The following is a 23,955-nucleotide window of genomic DNA, read 5'->3' as shown; positions in this document are numbered from 1 at the left end:
ATTTTGCCTTCTAAAACTGAATTTGCAAAAACTTTGTGGGACTCCTCAAGCTCTTTTCACACCAGCAGCACCGACAGAGTCTCAGTTTTCCAGTATCTTCTGATGCTTCCTCTTGTCTGTCACCCGCCGACAATCAATCATGTATTTATCCTGCAGAGTCGGCCTGGTCACGTATTATTGATGACAAAATTAAATCCACTGGAGAAGAGTTAATCTTAGAAACTTAATTGAAATCAAAACTGCCTCTCCAGCAAAACAAGAACCAACAATAGACTGTTAAATGTTCGATCTCTTTCGTCCAAATCTCCACGGGGAAACAAATGACCGGCAGGACAGCAGATGTGACCACAGTGTGTTGTTACCTGCTGATATCGTCAATATTTCATTGACATTCTCATCGGCTGAATAGTTTTCCAAACCACTCAGTCACGTGTCGTGTGTTTTTCTCCTGCAGGTCTTGGAACTTCCTATGGACAACGATCGGTCAGCCCTGAGTGAGCTCCCAGTCGGCTGGAGGTGTGAGGAGACCTAAAGGATCATGGGAGATGGGGCCCCTCTACAGACCGAGGGGAATGCCCTTCTCAAGGCCGTCACCCAGGGGAAGCTGCGGCTGACCCGGCTGCTGCTGGAAGGCGGCGCTTACATCAATGAGGGCAATGAGCGAGGCGAGACGTCCATCTCCGCCGCCTGCCTGGCGAGCTACGACGACCCTCAGACGCGTCAGCGGATGGTGAGGTACCTGCTGGAGAAGGGAGCCGACCCCAACATCCCCGACAAGAGTGGCCGGACGGCGTTGATGCACGCCTGCGCCGAGCAGGCGGGGAAAGAGGTCGTGTCGTTGCTGTTGGAAAACGGCGCCGATCCGAGCCTCAAGGACTACTCTGGCTCCTCTGCCCTCGTCCATGCTATCAACAGAGGAGACCGGGACACGCTGCAGGTGCTGCTGGATGCCTGCAAAGCCAAAGGCAAGGAGGTGATCATCATCACCACTGACACGTCTCCTTCAGGTACCAAAAAGACCAAACAGTATCTCAATTCCCCACCATCCCCGGGGATTGTGGACAAATTGTCTCCGGCCTGCATGTCACCATCCGAGGTGGAGATTGGAACCGCCTCTCCTGCGGCAGACCAAAGTAAAGTTGAGGAAGGGATTTTCAGCTTCGCGATGACCTCAGCATTGGCGCTCCCCTCGGCCCGACCACCCCCCGAGAAGAGGCCGCCTCCCCGCAAGCTTCTGAAGAGGTTGAACTCGGAGCCGTGGGGCCTGGTGGCGCCCTCCGTCCTGAGTGTGGTCTCCCAGGATCGAGTGAACGCAGGCCTGGCGGAGGAGAGTGACCTGACGCGGACCATCTCTGAGATGAACGGTTTGTCCCTCACGGAGCCCAACAGACCCCTGTTGTCTCGACGGCACAGCATCGAGACACATGATCCCTGCTCTCCTAAGCTCATCGACCGATCCTGCTCAGAGGACTGCGCTGCGCTCTCAGGTCTGTCTTGGGCCGACAAAGTCCAGCAGCACCAGATCTTGTACCGCAGGAACACGGCGCCCGAGTCGCAGGAGAATGCCGGGATATCTGGGGTGGTGGTGACTCGAGCCCTGGCTCACCCAAAACTGACCCGAATGGAGCATTACGAGTCAGACACCCATCTGAGTCCGGATTCGATCCCAGGATCCCCGGATTCTGGCAGGGTGTCGGTGGAACGAAGGAGGTACAACGCCTCCCCCTTGTCTTTGGTCACCAGTTCATCCAGGGAGTCTCTGGAGAACATCCCCAACTCGGTGTCCCCAATCATGATGCGCAGGCGCCCCCCCGGACTCCTGGAGCGCCGAGGATCAGGCACGATGCTACTCGACCACATCTCTCACACCAGACCTGGATTCCTGCCGCCGCTCAACATCAACCACCAGAGGCCCATTCCTGACATCAGGGCAAACGGCAAGCCCACCTCCCCCATCGCCGGACACAAGATCCTGGTCCCGGTGGCCCCGGCCTCGCCCAAGCGTGGCCACGACTTCAAGATGAAGAAGAAGCTGATGAGAAGACATTCGATGCAGACAGAGCAGATGAAGCAGCTCTCCACCTTCCAGGAGATTCTGGCCGAGAAGGTCATCGAGTCCAACGGGGATTGATGACAGGAGAGGAGGGGGGAGGGGTTTGGAGTGAACTCGAGCCATGTGCTGGTCTCACAGTGTGCTGCTGCGGCAACATGACTTTAGGTTTCAGTTTAACACTGACTTCAGAGACAGGTTCAAGTCCGACTCGACAAAATGTCCAAGTGTAATACGAGATGAATTTATCCTTAAAGCACAGAAACAAAACCAACCGAGCTGCTTCTCCGAATGTCAACCTATAGACAGAAATCCTTTCTTAACGATGGCCACGCACACTGGAGACGAGACTGGACCTGCATCCACAACTCCACCACCTACGAGCTGAATTAGATTAGATCAGTGAGAAAACGATGCGCAGCTCGAGTCGTGATGTTTCAACGCCGCAACGTCACAAGATGTGCAATTTCCCTGCTCCAGCGGGTTAGACCATAGTTAAACTGTATCAGTTGAAACTTTAAATTTGAAATGTTAAAATTGCTGGGTTGACCTGGTCACTGGTGTTTGTTGGCGAAGAGCTTGTGGTTAGGATGAGCTTAACTTGTTGCTAACTCTGGTTGGTCAACTTGGTTGAAAGTTGTTAGTTAAAGCCCCTTTTACGCGACAACAAAGTGTGACATCGCATTTGGGGGATCCGTTGACACGACAGCATTGCTCGGAGTCCCGGCAACAGTCACTTTTTTCACACCGGCTCTCGAGGTGGATGTTTTCTTTCACTCTCGCCATTTCCTCCCGTACAGACAGTCGCAGGCTACAGCGCGACGTTGCCGCGCATGCGCACCTCCGCCGTGGTAAATAGTTCTGCTCATGCGCACGTAGCAAACTTGGCGGCCTCCTTAGCAGCATGACTCCCCGTCATTCTACTTTTATCGGCTGGTTTTTGTTAAGACTCTCCTCTAATAGCATCCAATTCGTCATCTGTCCATACGAATGTCTGCTCCTCTCCATTTTGTTCATAACCTATTATTCTCTGCACACATGTATGTGGACTTTCATCACAGAAATGAGCAATAGCACCACCTTGTGGCTCGGCATACTAACTACATTGTCGTCAGTGTGTCTGCTGCTGTCGCATAAAAGCAAACTTTTTTTAGTGAACAAGGTGTCGTCACTTGAAACATTGAAACCAACGTAAATCTGTTAGTTGAGCCTGGTTTGTTAACCGTGTTGGTTAAGGCCCCGTTTGCACGACAACGTTTCAAGTGAAAACGCAAAGTTTTTCATGTTTCCGTGGCAACGTTTTTTTTTTGTGTGAAAACAATGTCAATTTTCATGAAAATGGCAGAAATGCTCAAAACGACAGTTCGTACACAAGGTGACAAGTTGGTGCTGTTGATTGTTTTTGTAATGAAACCACACGCATGGAGGAGAGAACAAAACGATATAAACATTAACGACGGGAGAACACGAACATTCTAGTGGACGGACGAGCAACTTGGATTGTTGTTACGGTGACCATCAAAATAAAAGCCCCAAGTCCTAGGAGAACATTGACTGGGAGTCATGACACCACGGAGGAAACATTGTCCATCTACTGAGCATGTGCAGAACAACTAGTTACTTACAGCTGTGGTGCACATGACCAGTAACAGCAGTTCAGAGCAGTTGCGCCCCCCCCCCCCCGTCCTCCGTTTCCATGGAAACGGAGTCAGAACATTTTCAAAGTGTTTCACCTTGGGAGCCATTTTCAAGCACTGTTGTCATGTGAACAAAGGCCTCAGGCTCCTGGTCTACAACATAGTTGGTGGACAACTCGCTGGTTCAGGGGTTGGTTGTTGGTTAATCTAGTGATTTATACTCATTGACTAATATGGTCAAACTTCCTGGGAAGAAAAAAAAACCATTTGGTTTCTCCTTTCTCTGTAAATCGGCTTCGTTCTCTGATTCAGCTCTCCAAACTTTGAACTCTTGATTATTGATTTGAACTCCAAAGAAACAATCGCACTTCTCTCGATTCTTTCCGCAGGAATAATTTGCACTGAAGCTGTTTTTTTGTTTTCCATTTTCCCTCTTCTGCTGCACAGTATTTTACCCACAATGCACCCTCATGTTCAGGTTAGCAGCTGTGAACAGTGTCAAAGTGTTCCGAATGAACGAGTGAACCGACCTGCTGCGCTGTACGTACTGTAATAATCTTCGGTGAGAACAAGACCCAGACTTGACTTTATTGTCCAGTCGTTACATCACAGCTGTATATTGAGCTGAGTCTTTGATCTGGTTTGTGTTGAAATAAATTGATGTTAAGTTTTTTTTGCTAGAGTTTTTTTTTTTTTTGGTTTATAAAAATACAAAGGTCTGTGAACTATTTCAACCAAAACCTACTGAGACTGTAAATACTGTAAACTTGCACCTGTACTGTAATGTTGCTGGTTCAACACCAGAGGGCACTATTGGATGTTATAGGGCAGGGAGAGGCGTCAGAGAAATGAAAACATGAATTAATCACGCAGTAAATGAAATCATTTGTATGTGCACAAACATCCCATAAACTTCCACTCAGACCTCGGAGCAGGTGAGAGGAGGAAGAGGTGAAATAAATTAAGATCTGATAGTAAACTGTTGTTTGATTTGTCAATCTGTGAAAGTGACAAGCTTCACTTGTCCGTTTGATGAGTCTGAATGAGAGATTACATTTTTTTCACCAGAAAAATTACGTCTTAATTTGAACAAAATGCATTTGTAAAATGAATTCAAGAATAATATTGCAAGAAAGTTATATGAAAACAATCGAACAAAACTTCCCACTGGGATGGTGGAAGCTGTTTGTGACGTCACTGATCATATGTGCGTTTTTTGCAGAAAGAGTTTGCCAAGACAAATCACAAAAGTCAAATCACTATTCCTGAATTTTCTGCATGTGGTGTTCTGCTTTTTTGTGTACATACTCCCATTTTATTATCATTTTTTTTAATCCTATCCATTTTGCATGGCCAATTTTTTTGCATTATTTTGTATTTCTTTTTGCAGAAACGGTTCGCCGAATAATTAATAAAAGTCACGGCACCATATTCCCAAAGTTTCTGTCGTGATGTGCTTTTTGTGTACGTGCTCCCATTTCTACCAAAATACTTTGACTTGCTCAATTTTTTTCACGTTTTTGCAGAAACAATTTGCAGAATCTTTAACAGTTGAATGAATTTTTAGCAGAAAATAAAATCCTGACGAATGCAAATTTGAAACGGCAGACTGAAGCAACAGAATCGGGTGGAGTGGAGAGGTGGTGGGGGTGGTGGATGTGTTGGGGGTGTCTCTGAGGTTGGTAGTTGTCAGATAAAGGAAAACAGTGTGTGAATCACTGCTGTACAACATCCTGAACTCAGTCTTCAACCCAGAGGCTCCAGAGAACGCACATGCACATGCCGCGTTGCTCCAGCAGGGGGCAGCAGTGATTCAGGGATGGAACAGTAAAGAAGATGGTTTCAGGTTTATCGACAGTTAATTGTATTTATGTTGGTGTGACTATCTATCTATCTATCTATCTATCTATCTATCTATCTATCTATCTAAATATATAAATCTCTCTCACTTTCTGCCCATTCTCTCTCTCTCTCTCTCTCTCTCTCTCTCTCTCTCTCTCTCTCTCTCTCTCTCTCTCTCTCTCTCACACACACACACACACACACACACACACACACACACACACACACACACACACACACACACACACACACACATACACACACACACACACACACCCCACAGACACACACACACACATTCTCTCTCCCTCATTTGATTAATTAAAACAAAGGAAAACACTCAGAGCTTCACACTGTAGCCACTTCATTCTAACACCTGTGTGTGTGTGTGTGTGTGTGTGTGTGTGTGTGTGTGTGTGTGTGTGTGTGTACAATGTGGTCATCGGTCCAATAATTGGAATACTTCTCTCCCTCCCCGGCCGGTTGCCAGTTGCCGGTTGCCGGTTGGTTGCCGGCCAGTTTTCTGTTGCAGCCAGAGAAACGTCACGGCCAAAAAGCCAGTTGTGGGTTGGAACAGCTTGACGGGTGTTAATGCTTCCATTTATCTGAGGTCCCAGGACGTATTTATCTCCGGCACTGACACCATGTTGCTCATTAAACCTGCAGCGAGTCTCTGGGTGACGATGGGAGAACATCCAGAACAGAAGCAACAACAGAGACCTGGAACCTCCGGAACGCTGCTGCTCCCCACGGCTCCGGGTCCCCTCGGGGGGCAGGAGAGGTCACGGGGTGGGGGGGTCAAGGCTGGAGCTGCCGTTGAGGACACTGAGGTCTAGACCTCGGTATTTTTAAGATGTGATTAAAAAAAAAAAAAAAAAGTTTAAATAACAATAAAAGTAAAACCAGATCATGTTGGTGAAAGTGGGCGTGTCCTAAAACATTTTCATTTTCATTTTTTTTTTTTTATTGCATTCTTGGTGTCTGTTTATGAGAATCACCGAAAAAATGCAACTTTTGGAAAAGCTCTGACTCCGTCTCCATGGAAATGGGGGAAACTTAAAATTACAATATGAATAAACTGATTTAAAAAAAATATATATTCTATTCTGCTTGATCTTGAAAGAAATGGATTAATTCAAGAAAATACTGTTGATATAATACCTAATAAATGTATCTTTCTTTGTTTCTTTCTCTCTCTTTCTGTCTTTCTTCCTTTCTTTCTTTCTATCTTTCTTTCTGTGGGAATGGTATTGACTAGCTGGAACCAGCAGGTGGCGGTGGTGCAACTTCAATGATGCCAACTGCCATTGAACCCAAGTGAAGAAGAAAAAGGAGGGGAAACAGTCATCAGGGACGCAGAGAGTGGTGGGAAACAATGATAGATAGAACCAGCAGGTGGCGGTAATGCAAACTGTTGTTATTCCCAAATGCAGGGGAGAGAGAGAGAGAGAGAGAGAGAGCGAGAGAGAGAGAGAGATAGACTTTCTTTCTTTAAAAAAAATGATGATTTCTTCTCAATTAACCCCCCCCCCCCACGCCACCACAGGTTTTTCCTGCCCTGGCCGCTCTGTGGCGCCCCCCGGTGGAAAGCCCCCTGCTGCACAGCATGTCAGGAGGTGAGCAAAGTGTCTGTTCCTGGATGTTGTAAATCAGTAAAGCGGGGAACAAAAAGCCCAGAGAAATGGGAAAAAAAGGAGGTTTGTATTACATTGAGAGGTTTGTTTATTAAGCCTGGCGCTCGCTCACAGTCACCATCAATTACCAGCAGCTTTGGGGCAGATTGGAGCTCCTGCAGTCGCTGCCTGACACCACAGAGCACTAAATAGTGTGTGTGTGTGTGTGTGTGTGTGTTTTAATTCCAACACAAAATGGCACCACTCCAAACCTGCGTCTGTTCTCTGTTGGATTTTATTTGGCTCGGGCCTGAATCTAATTATTTCCAGTGTGATAGATGAGATAGATGAAACATTTCAATATGCGCGGCGCTTCAGAGTGGAAAGATGAAGAAACACTCGAAATATAAAAAGCAGCTCCCTCTGATATTCTGCAGAAACAATACGGGGGAGCAGAAGCCACGGATACTTTACAGTGGGAAAAAAAACAAAAAAAACTCGAATTGAACAGCAATGATGGGGAAATAAATTGTGAATGACTTCACTGCTCAAGACGCTCATTTATTTATTGTGTGAAACAAACCAGCAAACATGGAACCGACTGTCCCATGAGACAACATAGGCAAATGCTAATGGAAATGGCGGCCTCCAGGGGGCGCCACAGAACCAGGGGGAAAAGAAATCACCTTCAATTTAATTCTATTAATAATAATTGCCAGTAATAACCCTTAAAAACCTCACATTTATTTATTTATTTATTTACCAAAATTAAATAAATAAACACACCATTAGATACATAATTCAATGTGTCATTAATTAATTTAAATACCAATACATTTGTGTGTAAAAGCCATATGTAATTATTTCACTAATTAATTATGTCAATGTCTAAATGTGCCAAAATTTAATAAATAAATAAAATAATTAATTAAACATGTCATTAATTACTTAAACGTGGAATAAAAAAAATTAAACATGTCATTAATTAATTGATTTTATGTAAACATTTAATTATTTCACAATTGAATAAATTATTTCAAGGTCCGGAGTTGAACTGCTTCATGAATTTATTTTATATAATGATATTATTTACTGATAATACCATAAAAGTATTTTTTATTTTGTATGTAGTTATTTTATTTAGTTTTCGTATGGAGTTTTTCCACCACAATATGAGCACATTAAACCTTCTTCACGACAAAATAAGCACATTTATCTGAATAATGAATACATATTAACACACATTCTGTCTGCAAAGTGCCCTAATTTATTGCACCAAACTACCTTCTGTTGCACCAACTATTTTTCTCTGAGAATTAATGACAATTCCACACTTTAACGTCATAATATAGTTAATTTACCACCAAACACAAAACATTTGAGTTATTTGCAGAGGTTCAATTCATGCCTTTGCACAATTCATAGCAGGAAACTCCTATTTGTTCACAAATTACTTTGTGGTGAAACACACATGTTGTACTTTACTGCAAAACACGTCATTACTTCACTGCACCGTCGACACTCATTCACTGCAGAACTTTGGTGCGTAACACTTTTTTTCCCCTTTAATAACCGTGAAACCTTTCTTATTGAAGAACAAGCTCATTTAGCTGCACAATCATCCTCCTTACTGCCAAACTAATCAACGCTGGTGCAACGCAGCAATTTATCAAAAGTTCTAGTAAAATGTTCAAACTGAAGTGAAACCAGTCCACCAAACACCCCGACATGAACTAATTTAATGCAAATATTTTGCAATCGGATGACAATCATTCCCCAGAATCCATTGTGAAACACGTCAACTTCATCTGTGAGGTGCAGGACAAAAAAGTCTTTTTCAATTTCTTCCATGAAACGTCATAAAAGGCCACACTTACGTTCACAACGGACCTTTTTTTAAAGCCTTATTTGGTCTAAACACGTTAAATTCTGACTGCGTTGAGACACCATTGATTCCGTGGTCTCAGTGGTTCGGGCCGACTTGGTGTTACGGGTGGTTTTGAACCCGGGTTGATTTATGACCGTGGTTCCAGTGATTGTGTTCAGAATGTGGTTTCTCTTTCTGCAAACAACAGACCCTCAGAAGACCACGTGGGGATCAGAAGACCCGGATTCACGCAGGTGGTCGTCCTCAGGCGGTACTTCAGAAAACCACCAGTGTCACCTCATTTTCCACATTTAAAAAGGAAACAATCTTTTCTCTTTCATTAAATGGCTTGAAGCGAGTGGTTCCAGCCCCCCCCCCCCCCCCCCCCCCCCCCGCTGCACTCTGCCTCCCCGCAGCCGCCAACATCCTGCAGGTCATTTTCATTATTTTTTTTTTTTCCCCTTTGGTTTTAATTATTTCTTTCTGATTTTGAATGTCAGTGTCCGCCATCACTGCAAGGTGAGCGGGAGGAGGAGGAGGAGGGTGGGTGTGGGGGTGGGGGGGGGGGGTTCCCCGGGAAGTGAGCAAGAGGCGGCTGAGTGATGTAGTGAAGGTTGGTACTGGAGTTTACAAGCCTTCCTATGGCCATGGTCAGAATGGCCACTGTAACTTTCTAAACTGTTATAACTCAGCAGTCAAAACGTTTCTTATGCAGCAGCAGCAGGAGATGAGCAGCCAAGATGTGATTCATCAGTAAAGGCATGTATTCTGTCTACACGAGTATCTGTCATTGATGCAACGGCTCTTCACACTGCATTTCTGCAAAATATCATGTTTCTATAGCGATAAAGAAGCTGCTGAGGGGTGGATTGATTCAAACGGTGCACTAGTGGAGGCCCAGGTCTGAAATGCACTAAACAACCTTCACACACCAGAGAGGACATTTATATCATGAGAACTGTTTTTATTCTCAAAACATCTTTTGTCACAATTTAAATAATTAAATATTATAGTGGCTGTCCAGCCTCTTCTTCATGACAGGGGGGAGGTCAGTCTCTGTGTCTGGCTCTTCTCTCTTCCTCTTCCTCACGTTTAGCTGAGTGCTGCTCTCTGCTGAAAAACAGAATGTTTGAGATGAAACAATGATGGTGAAACATCTCACCTCACACGGCAGAGTTAAAGCACTAAAGTGAAATAATTCTCATCCAACTGATCACATGTTGCTCGACATCGGTGGACTTACCAGACATGCTCTTTCTCGTGGTTTCACCAGAACAGAGTCTCCTAATTCTCCTGGGTGGAGGCCGGCACTCTGACGTGTTGCTGAGGTTGACGCCATCATGTTGTTGTGCAGAGCTGTCATAAACACAACAACAACAAACAATTAGATTCTCAAAATATCATGCATTGAAGAATCGCCAAAGGGAAGTTGTCAAAGTTTAAAATACCCAGGGTCGTCCTCACTGTCCCGTTGTCTCTTCCGTCCAGCCCGGTGGTCTTGTGTGGACGGACAGTCTCTGGTGGGTGGCTCAGAGCTGCTGTGGTCCGAAGGAGCAACTTGTTGTCCAATCACTGGCCAATTCGGACAAACCTTCATCAGGTTGATGGAACGCTGTAGACTGGAGGACAGGAAATCATTGAGTTTAACAACTTTGTCTGTGTGCCGGCTGATGAAGCACCAAACATCTGAGAGCCTCTTACTAGTTGTTGTAGCGGCTGTCCAGGTGACCGAGCGTCAAGAATGGATGCTGGAGGACACCTAGGGCTGTTATTCGCTGGTGGTGGTCGGGGTTCAGCATCTGCCTGATTAGATCCACAAAGAACGCTCGGTCACGCGCCTCAGCTGGGAGGTCTTCCAGCGGAGTTCCTTCAGGAATCTTGTGGGTACAGAAGAAAACAAAAAGGAGTCAGAAAAACACATAAACATGTATGTTCAAATCATTAAAGGTGTTTTCCAGGAGAATTTACTCACCTTCAAAAGGTCTGTCAGACATTTGATCGGACTCTGCCGGTATCTCTTCTTGATTGACTGAAGAGAGGAAAGATTTCATTCAGTCACATGGAGGTGATGGTCGTTCCAAGAAAAGAAACAACAATCTACTTTGATCCAACACTGTTTAAACTGAAACCATGAATCATACCTTCAGGGACCAAGGCTGTTTAAGCGACGGTAATCTCTCGAAGAATTTCGTGGTGCGACATCCCGAGTCCATCACATGGTCAGGGACGTTTCCAACAAGTGAAACGATGTTTCTCACCTGTGGGCGAAGCACAACGTTGCATTACACATTCAAACAAACCAACAGAAGTTGTGATTCCATTAAAAGTTATTCTTAAGCACTACAAATCAGTGACCGTACACTGCAACTCTGAGTCAAAGGAGATAAAATGATCTATCAGTATTCAATGTAATACTTACAATTTCAGCTTCACGTTTCCCAGCCATCAGGACATCCCCTATCAGCATTTCTACCGCCACGCAGCCCAATGACCAGATGTCGATGGCGTGAGAAAAGGGGGCTCCCAGCAGCATTTCCGGAGCTCTGAGGAGGAAACAAACACACTTTATTCACGATGGCTCGGTCACACATGAGCTTGACTAACAAACTGAGATGTCAGCGTTCAGTGCAACACAGTTGTTCACATCCACAGAACAGAATTTGGGTAATTACGTGTATGGACGAGTTCCCATCACTTGACCGATCCTGTTCTCTGGGTCATTAAAAGCCATGCCGAAATCGATGAGCTTGGCTCTCCATGGTTCCTCCACATGGTTGGCAAGCATGATGTTTTCAGGTTTGATGTCGGAATGAATCACGTTGATGTATTGGAGGAAACAAAGAGCTTCGGCCATCTGAGACAAAGCAGAGAACACTAAAAATCAAACAACTGAAGAGACAGTGAAACAAACTGTGTCATGATGTTCCAGCTTGAATTTTGAGTAAAGCAACACGTTGAAAGAGAAACAGCGCAGCACACAAATAAGAAGATAAGAAAGTCAAACCTGTTGCATGATTGGCCGAATCTCCATCAGGCTGAGACGCATGTCCTTGACGTGAGCCTCCATGTAATTAAAGATGTCCATGTCCAGCGTCTCGAATTCCAGGCAGAAAGCGTTATTGGACATGAAGGAGCCGGAATATTCAACAATGTTGAAATTCCGGGAGCCCAAAGAAGTCAACATGTCCAGGAACTTGGCCTGGAATCACAGCAGATCATAGAAAAGCTCCCGTTATACACAGTGTTTTTGAATTGTTGCTATGCAAGTGAAATGTGAGTGACTGTTCTTGTACGGCACCTCGTCCTTCGAGTCAGCGATGGACTTCTCATCTTCGATGATCTTCAATGCTACCAAGTCGTTGGTTTGACTCTTGGTGCAAAGAGCGACCTTCCCGAAGCTCCCACTGCCCAGGATCTTTTTGACCTGGTAGTCACCAGTGGGCGAGGAAATGGTGTCTCCCAGCATTGTTCTGAATTATAGGAGAAGAGGTCATTAGGACTGTTTAACATCACATCATGTGTTTGATGATTGTGAAATGTGGACTCGTCCAGAAGCAGCAGGAAACTCACATCAAATCGCTGGATCCAACAAGCAAATGGAGAGTTGTGGAAGGAACAGAGTGAAGGGATTCACAATGAGCAGTACTTCTCTCCAAGAAGGCAGTCAAGTCGGACGATGAAAACACCAAAACCAAACGAAGAGAAAACGAAGAGCAAACCAAAACCAAACCAACACCAACCAACACCAAACCACACAGAGCATCAGCACTGCAAAAGCAGAGAACTTCAAAGGACGAGATCAAAGACAAGGAACAAACCTTTCATGATCTTTTTCTCCCTATGAATTGTTTGTTCCTTGCTTTGATCTTGTCCTTTGTAGTTCTCTTTGCTTTTGTGACATCATCCCCCAGCAGTTCTGGGTTTCAATAGTGCTGATGCTCTGTGTGGTTTGGTGTTGGTTGGTGTTGGTTTGGTTTTGGTTTGCTCTTCGTTTTCTCTTCGTTTGGTTTTGGTGTTTTCATCGTCCGACTTGACTGCCTGCTTGGAGAGAAGTACTGCTCATTGTGAATCCCTTCACTCTGTTCCTTCCACAACTCTCCATTTGCTTGTTGGATCCAGCGATTTGATGTGAGTTTCCTGCTGCTTCTGGACGAGTCCACATTTCACAATCATCAAACACATGATGTGATGTTAAACAGTCCTAATGACCTCTTCTCCTATAATTCAGAACAATGCTGGGAGACACCATTTCCTCGCCCACTGGTGACTACCAGGTCAAAAAGATCTTGGGCAGTGGGAGCTTCGGGAAGGTCGCCCTTTGCACCAAGAGTCAAACCAACGACTTGGTAGCATTGAAGATCATCGAAGATGAGAAGTCCATCGCTGACTCGAAGGACGAGGTGCCGTACAAGAACAGTCACTCACATTTCACTTGTATAGCAACAATTCAAAAACACTGTGTATAACGGGAGCTTTTCTATGATCTGCTGTGATTCCAGGCCAAGTTCCTGGACATGTTGACTTCTTTGGGCTCCCGGAATTTCAACATTGTTGAATATTCTGGCTCCTTCATGTCCAATAACGCTTTCTGCCTGGAATTCGAGACGCTGGACATGGACATCTTTAATTACATGGAGGCTCACGTCAAGGACATGCGTCTCAGCCTGATGGAGATTCGGCCAATCATGCAACAGGTTTGACTTTCTTGTCTTCTTGTTTGTGTGCTGCGCTGTTTCTCTTTCAACGTGTTGCTTTACTCAAATTCAAGCTGGAACATCATGACACAGTTTGTTTCACTGTCTCTTCAGTTGTTTGATTTTTAGTGTTCTCTGCTTTGTCTCAGATGGCCGAAGCTCTTTGTTTCCTCCAATACATCAACGTGATTCATTCCGACATCAAACCTGAAAACATCATGCTCGCCAACCATGTGGAGGAACCATGGAGAGCCAAGCTCATCGATTTCGGCATGGCTTTTAATGACCCAGAGAACAGGATCGGTCAAGTGATGGGAACTCGTCCATACACGTAATTACCCAAATTCTGTTCTGTGGATGTGAACAACTGTGTTGCACTGAACGCTGACATCTCAGTTTGTTAGTCAAGCTCATGTGTGACCGAGCCATCGTGAATAAAGTGTGTTTGTTTCCTCCTCAGAGCTCCGGAAATGCTGCTGGGAGCCCCCTTTTCTCACGCCATCGACATCTGGTCATTGGGCTGCGTGGCGGTAGAAATGCTGATAGGGGATGTCCTGATGGCTGGGAAACGTGAAGCTGAAATTGTAAGTATTACATTGAATACTGATAGATCATTTTATCTCCTTTGACTCAGAGTTGCAGTGTACGGTCACTGATTTGCAGTGCTTAAGGATAACTTTTAATGGAATCACAACTTCTGTTGGTTTCTTTGAATGTGTAATGCAACGTTGTGCTTCGCCCACAGGTGAGAAACATCGTTTCACTTGTTGGAAACGTCCCTGACCATGTGATGGACTCGGGATGTCGCACCACGAAATTCTTCGAGAGATTACCGTCGCTTAAACAGCCTTGGTCCCTGAAGGTATGATTCATGGTTTCAGTTTAAACAATGTTGGATCAAAGTAGATTGTTGTTTCTTTTCTTGGAACGACCATCACCTCCATGTGACTGAATGAAATCTTTCCTCTCTTCAGTCAATCAAGAAGAGATACCGGCAGAGTCCGATCAAATGTCTGACAGACCTTTTGAAGGTGAGTAAATTCTCCTGGAAAACACCTTTGATGATTTGAACATACATGTTTATGTGTTTTTCTGACTCCTTTTTGTTTTCTTCTGTACCCACAAGATTCCTGAAGGAACTCCGCTGGAAGACCTCCCAGCTGAGGCGCGTGACCGAGCGTTCTTTGTGGATCTAATCAGGCAGATGCTGAACCCCGACCCTCACCAGCGAATAACAGCCTTAGGTGTCCTCCAGCATCCATTCTTGACGCTCGGTCACCTGGACAGCCGCTACAACAACTAGTAAGAGGCTCTCAGATGTTTGGTGCTTCATCAGCCGGCACACAGACAAAGTTGTTAAACTCAATGATTTCCTGTCCTCCAGTCTACAGCGGTCCATCGACCTGATGAAGGTTTGTCCGAATTGGCCAGTGATTGGACAACAAGTTGCTCCTTCGGACCACAGCAGCTCTGAGCCACCCACCAGAGACTGTCCGTCCACACAAGACCACCGGGCTGGACGGAAGAGACAACGGGACAGTGAGGACGACCCTGGGTATTTTAAACTTTGACAACTTCCCTTTGGCGATTCTTCAATGCATGATATTTTGAGAATCTAATTGTTTGTTGTTGTTGTGTTTATGAAAGCTCTGCACAACAACGTTATGGCGTCAACCTCAGCAACACGTCAGAGTGCCGGCCTCCACCCAGGAGAATTAGGAGACTCTGTTCTGGTGAAACCACGAGGAAGAGCATGTCTGGTAAGTCCACCGATGTCGAGCAACATGTGATCAGTTGGATGAGAATTATTTCACTTTAGTGCTTTAACTCTGCCGTGTGAGGTGAGATGTTTCACCATCATTGTTTCATCTCAAACATTCTGTTTTTCAGCAGAGAGCAGCACTCAGCTAAAAGTGAGGAAGAGGAAGAGAGAAGAGCCAGACACAGAGACTGACCTCCCCCCTGTCATGAAGAAGAGGCTGGACAGCCACTATAATATTTAATTATATAAATTGTGACAAAAGATGTTTTGAGAATAAAAACAGTTCTCATGACATAAATGTCCTCTCTGGTGTGTGAAGGTTGTTTAGTGCATTTCAGACCTGGGCCTCCACTAGTGCACCGTTTGAATCAATCCACCCCTCAACAACTTCTTTATCGCTATAGAAACATGTTATTTTGCAGAAATGCAGTGTGAAGAGCCGTTGCATCAATGACAGATACTCGTGTAGACAGAATACATACCTTTTCTGATGAATCACATCTTGGCTGCTCATCTCCTGCTGCAGCTGCATAAGAAAGGTTTTGACTGCTGAGTTAAAACAGTTGAGAAAGTTACAGTGGCCATTCTGACCACGGCCATAGGAACTAGTTCTTCTGCACGTGTGTCAGTAGATGGACACTAAAACAATGGTGGCTTCCAGAGTGTCATGACTCCCAGACCAGAGTCTGCTGGAACCTGCTAGTTTTATAGCTGGCAGTCACCTGGAACAGCAATCCAACTTGGTCATTGGTCCATACCGATGTCTGTGAACTCGTCTGTTCACATGAGTGTGGTTTCCTTTTCTGGTGTTTTATTTTTTAAAACCTGCTCATAGTTGAATTCCTCCAGAGCTGCTGAGCGGCTCTAAGCGACGTGTCGTGGGTAGAACTGGTGCCTCACATCACGTTTGTTCAGGTTTGGTTCTATATCAGTCATTTATTTGAGGAGTTTGAATGTTTTTCTGAAGCCTGAAAAAGTTTTACTGACACTTGCTTGTGAGTTTCTTTAGTAACTTGTTAAATCTTAACTGTTGATGTTTTGCTTCTGAGTATTGGACTTATAATATAATTATATACAATTCATGGTCTGGATAAAATTAGCAAATTAATGACTGACAGATGTAGTATTTAGTGTTTTCAACTGCGTTTAAAAAACAAAAATTGGATTGATTTTTTTTAAAATTAAAAAAAGACATTTTTAAATACGACCATACCAGGCAGCCCGGCTGGGGCCCAACGCCCAGCACCCCCACCCCACCCCAGAAGAACCACCCCCAACCCAGAGCTGACCCCCCCCCACACACACACACACACACACACACAACCTCCCCGGCACCCCCCAGGCCAGGCCGCCACTCCCCAGGATAGATGCCAGCACCCCCCCAGACCGCAAGGCCGCCAACCACAGATGGCCCAAGAGCCCCAAGGTGGAACCCCCCCCCCCCCCCCCCCACAGGGCGACACGGTGTATTTAATTATTAGGGACCATGTCAACTCAAATTGTGCCAAATTATTTTTCCTACCAGCAGAAATTCTCTCCAGTGTGATGTGGTCTAGGAGTAAGTTTTTAAATATCTTTATATTCACATTACTTTTGGACTTCCAGTTCATGAGGATTGCCTTCTTTGCGACGCTTCAGGAGACCAGGAGTGTGAAGGATTCATTTTTCTCTCCTTTAATTTCTGTGAGATCACCTAACAGGCAAAGTGCAGGTGAGACTGGAATGGGGGGGTCCAGGTATAACGATAAGTCTTCACAGAGCTTCTGTTAGAATGTTTACTGGTGTACACTGCCAGAGTGTAGATAGGTATTACGTAACGTCTCTAAATCATGATGACAAATCAACTCTGAAGATTTCATGCAATTCACTGCAAGGAAACTGTGAATTCGTCTGAATTTTTTACTAAATTCTTCCGTAATCCAACACTAATCTTCCCCAATTTGCAGAAAGTCGATGATAAACCGCAGATGTTCCTCCAACAAGGTGTCGCTCGCTTCTGGTTTGACACTTTTTTTCATCCCAGAATCTCACAGGAGTTTGAATGAAAGTGAAGAAAAGGAAGCAGCTGCTGAAGCTGAGCGGTGGTGTCTCATCGTGTGACACCGTGACACTTCTCGTCCTCGCCAACATGGCCGCCGGATCCAGTTTCTCCTCTGGGTGGAAAAGTTTTGGTTCTTGAAGTAAATCAGGAGGAAAAACATCAGGAAGCGTTTGGTGAAAATTCATCCGCCACTAATTTTAACACTGGAAAGTTCTGCTGCAGCTCCTTCATTTTGTTTGGATTTTCTGTTTGTGTTGTAGCTTTTATGTGTGTTTTGCATTTGCGTAATAAGTTTTGTATTTATTCGACAACTATTTTGCATGTGTTGTGACTTCAATATTTGGATTCAGGGGTTTCAGTATTTCTGATCTCGCTTTTAAAGTTGCGCTAAAACTCTTACATCTTATGTATTTGTTTTTATCTTTTGTATTTTTCTGTTGCATCTTTTGTACATTTTGTTGCAAATTCTGTATTTGTGTTGCATCTTTTCTATATATTGTGTGTCTTTTGTATGTTTTCTAGCTTTCGTAGGTGTGTTACGTCTTTTGTATTTGGAGGTATTTGTATTTAGTTTCTTTGCACAGTCCACTTATGTAACGTTCACTGTGTTTGGTTTGCAGACGAGACGTTCCTCCGACCTCGACTCTTCCAACCCCAAGACGACAAATTGTTTAAATCACTGCTTCTTGTGTAATTCTGCCGTGCAACCATTTTCATTTCTCTACTTTGAAAGATGGTTATTTACTGTTGATTTACTGAAATGTGTCAGTTATTCACTGGAGCGTCGGTTCATGGAGAGCAGAGAGATCCAGGAGCTCTGGAGAGCGTCTTGGTTGGTCGACCGTCAGCACCAGAGCAGCAGGTCTTCACGTCCCGGCCAACCGGCCAATCGGCTCGCGGTAAGTTCCTCACTCAGCGCGAGCCGCTGACACAGCCGTTTCCCAGAATTCCTCCCAGGAACCGAGGTAATTAAGAAATGACGAGAGAGAGGGTATTAATTAATTTACAGTTTAAGGCCTGACGGAGGTTGATAAGACACCGATTGGCGCACACAGAGGTAATTGTGCTAATTAATGGGTGAGTCGTTAATCCGCCAACTCGCCGTGCTGGCGGACGTTATCAAACACCGAGGTAATCACCTTCACACTATTTCACAAGTTGAGGAAAAAGTGATTCGGGTCTTTGACACTCGGCGATGCGACGGGTTGGTTCGGTTACGGTGACGGACTTGGTGAACGTCAAGAGCAATCATAGGACAAATGAAGTACGTTGAATTGAATCACTTATATATATTTGTACTTAAAGCTGCAGTACACCAAGTTATTTTCATGTAAACAAACGTAGAGCTTCAATTTCAATGCTGAAACATTTCAGAATGCAGGGATCCCACTTCTTTACAAGTACAAGTACTCTAACCTTTAGCTACTTGCCGATGCTGAACACCGACACGACGCCATAAAGCTTAATTCACGCTCCAGACCACATCCTTACAGCCGACAGTACACACTTTTTAGAAAGGCACAACTAAAATGGCTATAATTTGGAAAAATAGATAAAACCACGAGAAATGGGGATAAAAACAGCCAAAACAGCTTTTTGGAATAAAACCCTAAAAATGCTAGGATTTCTCAATAAAAAAATTTTAAAGCATAAAAAATGGCACACAAAATTACTTAAAAAAAAAAAAAAAGGCCAAAATTGTCTACAGAAAAAGCTGAAAAAGAAAAGTGACGCGTAAAATTTAGTACAAAAACAACTGAAAATGTAGTGAAATGTTCACCGTCCGGAATTCTAATTGAAACTTCTGGAATGCAACGTAAGATACAGTTTTTGTACAAATATCAAAACTAGATATGAAACTAGAGAAGCTGCGTCAGCATCATTTGTGTTTTAAATGAGATTTCAGTGGAAGGTGAGCAAAGCGTCTGTTTTGGTGGTCGCAGACCTCCGACAGGCGAAACGACTGAAGCAGGAAAAATCCATGAAAACAAAGAGAAGGAATTTCTAGAATATGCTCCAAAAACAAAGAACTGTAATAGAATATATCTTAAACGTTATGATGACACTTCATCAATGCATAGGAGACATTTTTGTCCTTCATGTCACATAATTAACATGTTTTGTCACGACTGCTTTAAATAGCTCTTCTCTGGGTTTTGACCTTTTTAAAAATGCTGTTGCGATACTTTGATATGGAAAACTTCCTGCTGGACTGCGGAGCTGACAGTTCCTGCTCGGTGTTTCCTGCTCCACATGGAGGAGGTGTAGAATCCGTTCCCTCCTCAGAACCTCGTCCGGAGCAGCCAGATGTTCCTTCACCCCTCAGGTTGTTTCTTCCTGCTGAACAGGAAGGTTTCCTCGTCTCTGCCGCTTCGTTCTTCCCCACGTGGGAATTGAAGGTGGTTCTATAGGATGTACGAGCCGACAGAGTGACTCTGCTGCAACTGGATTAATACGAATAATAAATATAAAAAAAAAAAAAAAACTTCTGCTTCAGATCCTAACGTTGTTTTGAATGTAGAGAAAAATTCCTGAATCGTTTTTTCCCCCTCCCAGGGTTCCGGTGCAGAGTTCACCGCTAGCTGTTTTCTCACCGACACATCATGAAATCCGTCTTTTAACCTTTTTTTGGTCCAGATTTAAAGTCGAATATTTGGAGTGTCAAAGCGAAGGTGACCTGGTCGACAGGCTTCAGAGGAAACGTCCCTTTGAGAGGATTAACAGGCAAAAACCTGGATTTTTAATGTGACAGGATGTCAAACACATTTAATACATTGAAGTTTTTCATTGTTCACTTCAACCTGCGGTTATTATTTTAAGAAATATATCAAACTCTTACCTCTTAGTTGAGGACAATGGAAATAGAACAGTGGATTATGTTCAATCTGCACGTACACATGCACAAAATACCAACACAAAACAAATTCAAACACGATCTTTGTTAATTCAGTGAAAATCGTCTCCTGCTTTGGTGTCGTTTCACCCGATTCTGAATCAAATAGATCAAATCACAGACGTATCCAGGTCACGTCTATGTGACCTGCCCACAGTCAAAGCAGACACTGAGTGTAACTTACTGAAGATGTGCAGAAACAGTTTAATGGAGAAGTCTCTGTTGAAAGGACGATGTCACATCAAGCAATGAAAAATCAAGCGCCGACTTTCTAAAAGAAAATGTAAAAACAACATGTGGGATAAACCGAAGAAGCAGGTTGGTAGGATTTCCTGACGTTGATATTATCAGTTAAACCACCAGACATTGTGGACGTCGTCCTCCAAGGTGTTGCCACATATGAAATCAAGTGTTTTAAAGCATTTTGTGCTTTGGAGGTGTTTTGATTGAGATGCGCTGAGCTGTGATTGTTGGTTTCCCTTGTTCTCCTCTGGCCTGAGAGACAAGCGCTCAGAGATCAGTCTGGTTACAGTGATATCGTGAATAGACTGTCGGCAAATGAGTGTGTGTGTGTGTGTGTGTTAATGCTCTCCTGAACATTGTTATGTAACCTGTGTCAGGTTGTGATTGAGGAAACTACAAATGAGTTGCTACAGACTCAGTGGATGAGAAACACAAGGTTAAACAGTCGGAGTGAAGAAGAACAGACTGCTTCTCATCCATCCATCCATCCATCCATCCATCCATCTATCCATCCATCCATCCATCTATCCACATGTCTGTCCGTCCGTCCGTTGGTCCGTCCGTCTGGTCCATCCATCCATCCAACCACTCATCCATCCGTCATTCATTCATCCATCATCCTTTCATATAACATCCATCCATCCCCCTGTCCATCCATCCAGCTGTCCATCCATCATCCATTCATCCATCCATTTTATTTTTGTTTTGACAATTTCAAAGCTGTGTTCCAAAGGTCAAATTTCTCCAACATAATGATCATGATTAAAAGGCCGAAGCAGATTTTCTGAACGATTTCATCAAGTGAAAAAAAATACATCCATGAAAAGTTCAACCTTTATAGAAACAGCACAAAGATCTCCCCGTCTCAGTGAGACTAAAGCCACGACGTTTTCTACTGAAAACAGGGATCCTTCGTTGTGTTTCATTCTTTTCGAACTCTTTGAACGTTTTTGAAACTCTGCTCAGGTCCTCTGCACCGTAAACAGTTGATCTGCACACGCTAGTGATAAATACCATAATATATCATTGATAATCACAATCATCTTCTTAACTCCTCTCTTTTTAAGCAGGAGAAGTCTTCTTCAATTCCATTCGGCATAACGGCAACAACACTTGATTCTGAGCTCTCTGCACGCAATGCCCCAGTCCGCCACAAGATGGCAGTGCTGCATAAAGTCGCGCTCAAACCTGCACCTCACCGGTAACACAGACTTTTATGGTCGAATGCAGCAGATATAAACATTTAAGACTCGCTATACGAGCCCAATGAACTCTCAATCAATCACTTTACCACTGAAAACCCCCCACAGCCCCCCCTCCCCCCCTCCACCCCTCCAAGCACAGAGGCCTCCGTCTGCACCAGATCGACCTCTGGTGCTCCATCCTGTCCCTCACTCGTGCAAAAACAACAATTTCAAAACGTCAGCGAAGCGTCGCACCGTGCGGCTCCCTGGCAACACGTTCAATACCGCTGGCCCTCCGCCGGCCCTCCGGAGGGCCCCGGGGCCCCCACCACCATTAGCACCTCCTGCAGTGAACAAAATGGATTTGGTGTTTGTGGTTCTCCTTAATGACCCCCCCCCCCCCCCCCCCCCCTCCCCGGGGGCTCCCGGCTCATGACTTATAGATCACACCGGCTGTGTTGACTCAACTGTAAATATAGTTCAGTTCCTGAAGGGTCGTTACGTCCAGTGGCAGAGGCCCGTTACTCTTGTGAAGTAATATAGTCACTCTATGTGAAATATTGACGCGTGAGACGGTTTGGGTTTCGTCTCCGTGTTGGGGGGGGGGGGGGAGAAAAAGGCAATATTGTCAGCGTAATAACGAGCGCAGTGATCTATTCGGGGGGTAATGAAGGTTCTAACCAGATGGAGCAGATTAGAAAAGAAATGAGGCTTTTCCCGGAGAGGAAACACAAACTGGGGTGAATAAGTCTCGTCTCCCGGCTGCACTTTACATTTTCCACTGTGTTCAGCATCTGAAGTTGTCAATTCCATCTCTCTGTATTCATGCGAGGGCAGCTGGGGACCGGCCCTGTGCAGAGAATACACTTGTTGGAGCTGTGCAGCCGGAGGACGAGACGAGGGGCAGCCAGTGTGTTTGATTGAGTTTGGGGGCCGGAGGAAACGCCGACGCACACAAATCAGCTCCCAAGCCCATTACTGTGTTCCGTGAACGTCTCTCTGTCGGAAAACACTCAAGCGTTGTGCCTCTTATTGCATTGTGCAAAAGCCACAAGCTCTCAGGGTTCAGTGTAGTTTGATCAGAAACAGAAGAATGTTATGTTTCCACTTGGTGTAATTGTATAAAATCTCTGGATTTGACCTGTTCCATAAAGGAAAATGAACGTGGTGCAGAGGCACGAAGCAAAATTCATGGTAAAGATCCCGTAGTATGCAAAATACACTTTCCAATGGTTTTCTGGGCTGCATGAAGTGAAGTGAAGTCATCTTCTTCACTTGCTTCCTCCACTTTCTAACAACACAGGCCAATCAGAGATTTTCCCTTCATGACATCACAGGGGGAATTAACCACTCCCTCTGGTAGTGGATAATCACGTTGACCCTCCCTCAGGTGGATGAACTCTGACCTCTGCAACGACAAGCGGGCACCATATTTTCTCCTCGCAAGCCCGACCGGCATTTAAAGGTACAGACACACAGAAACTGTCTGTTCTCAGTCGAGCCACTAGAGGGACTTTTAGACTGAAATTCAGGATAAAAAAACCAACAAAAAACAGGTATAATATAACAAGTGTGCTCCTACAAAGCATAAAGAGGAATTAAAGATGATTTGCTGCTTTTTTAATGTGTTATTAACTGATTACTATAATAGATTAGTAATAGAGTAGTGAGTTACTACTTTACATTTAGTGTAGCTCGTTACACATGAAAAGAATTCAAACAGATATTTCAGCTTTAGCCATTTTAAATATTTTAGCCTTTTATAGCTGCGGAGGTTAATATTTTTTATTATTAGAAATGTTTCATTTATATTAGAAATGTTAACCTTTTTTTATTATTTGTACTTTTTTAGCCATTTTTCTTTTATGTATTTGATTTGTTTGCACAATGCATGTTATTTCCTCATGGTGTTGCCTCACTAAGCGGTGGAAACTCACTTTAACAACACAAATATTCATGCGAGTCTTTCTGTACTTTCTAAATCTAAACGTAAAGGTTATCAGTGGGGAAAAAAAAACCTTTTACTTGATCACCCGCAGCAAACAGGAAGTGCATTCCCTTTGACAGAAAAGAATCCAGGACGCGTGTACACATTAAATATAAATCATTTTTTATAATATACAAATTGT

General features: G+C 44.3%; 1 protein-coding gene across 1 annotated transcript; it reads left to right on the top strand.

Moving 5' to 3' along the window:
* Nucleotides 1–538: 538 nt before the first annotated feature.
* On the top strand, nt 539–2,131 carry ankrd34a (ankyrin repeat domain 34A; the record flags this gene model as incomplete). Its single annotated transcript, XM_080501150.1, has 1 exon — nt 539–2,131. One exon carries the CDS (start codon nt 539–541, stop codon nt 2,129–2,131), a length of 1,593 nt encoding a protein of 530 aa, XP_080357276.1.
* Nucleotides 2,132–23,955: the final 21,824 nt, after the last annotated feature.

Source organism: Blennius ocellaris (genome assembly GCF_963422515.1).
Source record: "Blennius ocellaris genome assembly, chromosome: 8".
NCBI lineage: Eukaryota > Metazoa > Chordata > Actinopteri > Blenniiformes > Blenniidae > Blennius > Blennius ocellaris.
Note: the sequence above shows the minus strand (reverse complement) of the source record. Positions and strands in the feature narration are given on the sequence as shown.